General features: G+C 36.1%; 4 protein-coding genes across 4 annotated transcripts in view; 2 read left to right on the top strand and 2 right to left on the bottom strand.

Moving 5' to 3' along the window:
• The window catches only part of Snapin (SNAP associated protein), a 5,384-nt gene extending 1,922 nt beyond the window's left edge, over positions 1 to 3,462 (top strand). Inside the window, exons 2-3 of the mRNA XM_027355185.2 lie at positions 1,496 to 1,661; positions 2,100 to 3,462. Of these exons, the coding sequence (XP_027210986.1) occupies positions 1,496 to 1,661; positions 2,100 to 2,213 (280 nt within the window). The 3' untranslated portion in view covers positions 2,214 to 3,462. The remainder of the gene's footprint in view (positions 1 to 1,495; positions 1,662 to 2,099) is intronic.
• Positions 2,729 to 3,462, top strand: HemK2 (HemK methyltransferase 2). Its single transcript, XM_027355183.2, has one exon. It carries the CDS (start codon positions 2,729 to 2,731, stop codon positions 3,389 to 3,391), a length of 663 nt encoding a protein of 220 aa, XP_027210984.2. The 3' UTR covers positions 3,392 to 3,462.
• Positions 2,952 to 4,813, bottom strand: LOC113804319 (tRNA-specific adenosine deaminase 2). Its single transcript, XM_027355184.2, has one exon. The coding sequence runs from the start codon at positions 4,811 to 4,813 to the stop codon at positions 4,289 to 4,291; it is 525 nt and encodes a 174-aa protein (XP_027210985.2). The 3' UTR covers positions 2,952 to 4,288.
• Positions 2,952 to 5,000, bottom strand: part of Smug (Single-strand-selective monofunctional uracil-DNA glycosylase) — a 7,459-nt gene continuing 5,410 nt past the window's right edge. Inside the window, exon 6 of the mRNA XM_027355182.2 lies at positions 2,952 to 5,000. This exon is cut by the window's right edge and continues 25 nt beyond it. Within this exon, the coding sequence (XP_027210983.2) occupies positions 4,906 to 5,000 (95 nt within the window). The 3' untranslated portion in view covers positions 2,952 to 4,905.

The raw sequence follows: 5,000 nt of genomic DNA, 5'->3' as shown, positions 1-5,000 counted from the left end.
TTGTCTTCCTTGTAAACATTTGCATTTATTAATATAATGCAATAATCAGAATCATGCAGTGCTGTGGTCTCCTTTATGTTCCAGTAGCAAACCACTACTAGTTTATTTATGATAGATTGCAGAAAAGGGTAATTCTTTACAGTATGGATGCACTCATCACAGACCAAGTCTCCAACTCATCACAAAATTTGTTCAACAATCTAAGGTTTGATGGGCGGTTCTTCACCTTGGTATGCATGGCAAGATAGAGCTGAAACTCGGGAGCATTGAGTGGACTTAGGCTGTGAGCGGCACTTTCCGCTATCTTTTTTTCTTTACCTATAGTATTATCATTCGTGTCTGCAGATTATTTTTTATACCAACAACAAACTTGTTGTCCTCTGTAAAAACATCATCTCCATTTTGCCTAGTTTAGTGCATCCTTACCGTAAAGATTAACCTAGAAATGTCTATAACCTCTTTCTAGCCAGAATATAAGTGGTAAATAATTTTGAACATTGCCAAAATGTGCCGTGTGGAGGGCATGGCAGTGTTGCATAGATTAGCAGAATCTAATAAGGAATTGTGTACAACTAATTTGAAGGTGTGAGCATTCCAGAGGTGTTCTGAGACCTATTACCCAAAAGTGAGTCCAAAAATTTTTGTTAGTATAAACTTTCATCTATAAAATAAGTGCTGATATATTGATATTAATTTGCTAATGTTTATCTATCAGTATTGATATTATAGGTGAAAGTTTAAACTAACAAAACATTTTTGGAGTGCCATTTTCATGTGGTTAATCTTTACAGTGTGGACACACTAAGCTAGGGGAAATTGAAGATGGTATTTTTGTAGAGGACAAATAATTGTAGTCGTGAGAACAGGAAATAATCATCAGACACGAATCAGTAATGATTTAGAAAGGAGATCCAAGAAAGTGCAGCTCACACCCAAAGTCTACTTGTCCTTCCAAGTTTCAGCTCTATGAGTTGAAGACCATGTTTTCCGGGGGGGGATATTTGGGACAGAGCCCTCCATCAACCCTCCCTTCTGGCAGTGCCCAATCAAGATAACTTAGATTGTTAAATAAATTTTGTGATGTGGAGTAGTTGACTTAGTCTGTGGCAAGTGCATGTGCACTGTAAAGAATTACCTTTCATGCAATTGGCCAGAGACTTTTGGATGCACATGGGGTGATGCTGTTTGTGTTTGACAATTGTGGTAGTTTTTCTCTGTCGGTGGTCACTTTTTAAATACTTTTTTTCTTTGTTCCTTCCTTCATATTTTCTTTGTTATATTCATGTCATATTTCATGACTTGGAAATGTTTGATCTTCATGAATAGAACATCACCTTCTTTTTTTTTTCAGTCTATATGTTTGTGATATCAAGAAAGCTTGTGAAGAGCAGGAAATAGGACTTATATCATTTATGATTATTAGCAATTATTATTTTATTTTCATTTATTATTCTTACTGTAAGAACCTTTGACAATATCTAAATGCCTTTTCCAGAGTGAGCCAGAGCGAGCTACATCAACAACTTGAGGGTCTATCAGTTGAATTGACAAGGGTCCAGGAACAGACGCAGTGTCCACTCCAGCTCGATGCCTACATAAAGAAGCTGCAGAATGCCAAGAGAAGAGTGGTTGTAGTTAACAATATTCTACAAAATACACAGGTGGGTGTAGATAGTGTGATGATGTAGCAAGAGTGATATATTGAGGAAATGTTTTTCTTTTTAAATATTTCTTGCTGTGATCCTCTTCTGTTTTGTCAGTCTTAGCTTCTAACTGTGGATATGCTTTTCTTGTACTTCGTGTAATTATTTATCTTTGCCATTGTACCCTAGCTTCAGAAACTATGATTTTGAGTAAATTAAAAAAAAAATTGTAATTTGCAGTACTACACGAATATTGAGATGTTAAGATCACTGGACAATAAATAGAAAAGTAGTTACGTTTCAAAGATAATACGGTATAGCTTGATATTTTTGTTTAATAGAAAGTGATATTAGTATTGGATTATTTTATTTCAGTTCCACTTACAAACTCCAAATTAGGTTTTTTAATTGTTGGTGTTGTATAAATTAATGACATTACTCGTTTCCTTTCCCCAGGATCGACTCAATAAATTGCACAACCAGGTCAGCAAAGAAACAGCGCGTAGAAAAGCCCTGTTAGATACCAGTTCGCCATCGACAGTCCCATCAACTTCACTTCATGCACCGTGACTTGACTTTCCGTCATAAAAAAAAAAACTTCAGAATTTTATTAGCTATTAAATGTTTCAAAACATATAGAGAGCACATCGTTCTTGCTTTAAGACATACCAGAGAATCGATTATATAATGAGTGATCTGATTCTGTCATAGTTTTCTTTTGGTGTCCATCCTGGGAACTTGTATTTGTGGACTTGCTGTATTCATGTGACTTAGATATTGTGCCAATGTAGCAAGAGTAATACATTCCATTTGTTTAAAACTGAGGTGTTTGAGGTCACATTGGATGCGCAGAGAATTTGTGTGTATATAGATATATGCGATATTATTAATGATACTTAATTACATATTAACTATCTAGTCATTTGAAATTTCGGAGTATAGTTTCGTTGTGATATTATTCTTTAACTTGAGAATAATTTGGGGGGAAGCAGCAAGGGGCCTTGTGTAGTAGGTGGAAATTTATGTTGATACATTTTAAAAAGCACAAGTGAGTCTTTTAATATCAGCAAGTGGATATCACAGCAATGGATCAAGTAGACAAGATAAAGACCCCCGATTTTTCTCACATAACGTCAGAAGATCTAAATCATATTTACGAGCCTTCAGAAGACAGCTTCCTACTCATTGATGCCCTGGAGAAGGACCTAGCATTTATTCGGAAACGTGAACCTACTGTGTGTCTAGAAGTGGGTACTGGGTCAGGTGTTGTAATAACGGCTCTTGGAAGTGTCCTTGGGCCCCAGTGCCAGTACATGGGTACCGACATCAACCCAAGAGCTTGCAGTATCACCCAGGAAACGGGCAGAGCAAATGGAGTTAACATAGCGTGTGTGTGTACAGACCTGGTTGCGAATGTCATTGACAGAGTAAAAGGGACCATTGATGTGCTGCTATTCAATCCGCCATATGTTGTTACCCCTTCTGAGGAGGTGGGGCAGGGAGACCTCGAGTACACATGGGCAGGTGGAGTGAAAGGCAGAGAGGTCTTAGACAGGCTCTTGCCCAGTGTGGAAGCACTACTGTCTCCAAAAGGACTCTTCTACTTGCTTGTGTTAAAGGAAAATGATCCAGAAGAAATTGCAAGTATAATGGAAAGTAGAGGTTTTTCATGCGAGTGTCTAATGAGGCGCAGGACAGGCCCAGAGAACCTCATGGTTTTACGGTTTTGCAGGAAAGGGAGCCAGTAATATGTAACATGTATGAGATTAGAAAAAAAAATTCAGAACTTATTTACCATATAAATAAAACACATATGAATTGCAGTTTTTTGTTTATATTTTATCTGAAGAACACTTATCCTTCTTTGCTAGAAGTGCTTGTACTATTATTTGTTTAAAAATTATAAAAAAATAAAAAATACATTTTCTTTGTGAACTATAAACACAAGTTGTAAAAGACTTTTGTACTAATATTAAATACTAACAACAAAAAGTCTTGGGTATTAAACTGTTTATATACATACTTTTCAAAAAGGATAATATAATAATTAACTTCACATTGCAGGGTTAAAATAGAACTGACATTTAATTGTCTATGTATAAAAACTTTCACAAAATACTGACATTTAATTGTCTATGTATAAAAACTTTCACAAAATACTAAGAAATTAAGAAACAAATTTCTGTTCTTCACTTACAGATAAAAAGCCTGAGAATCAGCACAGAGGGTTAAATTGTATGCATAAAATAGACATTTCTTAGCCAATACTAACGTGAAGTGATCCGCTCTGAAGACATGCTTTACATTTCTTTTGCTAAAACCATCCAGATCATCACCTTTTATGAAGACTCTTCACTACTGAAACTGTATATAAAAGGTTGTGCAACTGTTTTGCAAACATTTAAATTCAACCTTATCTTGGTGTGAATTTAAATATTTTCTGACATTATCATTGATAACCACAAGGTATATGTCTGTTAAAAAAAAATCATCTTTAAATATCAAAACTTTTGATTGAATTATATGATGTAAATGAAATTAATGATAGTTCCTTGAATCTCAGTACACCAGAATTAAATCATAAGAATTATTTTATACCTGAATATAATTCAAATCCAATTCATGGAATGAGTTACAGAACTTGGCTACTGCTGACTTTTCTTACGCTTTGCTTTGTCAGACGGAGCATTGGGATTTTCACCTTTGTAGAAATCCTTCAAGAGTCCAATGGCTTCATCAGCTCTAATGCCTTTTTTGATGTTAAATGGATAATTATACATTTTAGGGACATTGACGACAGAGCCGCAGCCCCCAAATCTGTCGTTTGAGCAGCCAAACACAATTTCTTGAATGTCGAGCTGCCCTAATGCATCAGCACACATACCGCAAGGCTCTACAGTGACGTAAATTCTAATCTCTGGAAAAACATGTTTGTGATTGAGCTTCTTCTCTTGACACCAATCCAATACTTGGTCAACGCAGTTCATCTCAGCGTGTCTGGTAGCGTTGTGAGTTTCATTGACTGTGTTGCGACCAGAGGCAATGATTGAACCCTTGTAGATGAAGACACAGCCTACGGGTACTTCACCTGAGTTGAGTGCATCTTTTGCTTGGTTCAGAGCTGCCTCCATCCACTGGTTACTTAGGTCTGTGCTTGCAATTCCATCCATTGTGAGTGCAAATTACAAGAGAAAGCACAATGCTTGTGAATCATCAAACAATTTTTGTATGTGTAAATTGTACGAACATCTGAATGCTACAATTAAGCTTCTGGCTTAAAATACTGAATGACCTTGCTTTCTGTTAATTGTTTGATAGCAATTTCCCTCCACCCTTTATTTGCTGCTGGGTTCACTG

Source organism: Penaeus vannamei, chromosome 10, assembly GCF_042767895.1.
Source record: "Penaeus vannamei isolate JL-2024 chromosome 10, ASM4276789v1, whole genome shotgun sequence".
NCBI lineage: Eukaryota > Metazoa > Arthropoda > Malacostraca > Decapoda > Penaeidae > Penaeus > Penaeus vannamei.
Note: the sequence above shows the minus strand (reverse complement) of the source record. Positions and strands in the feature narration are given on the sequence as shown.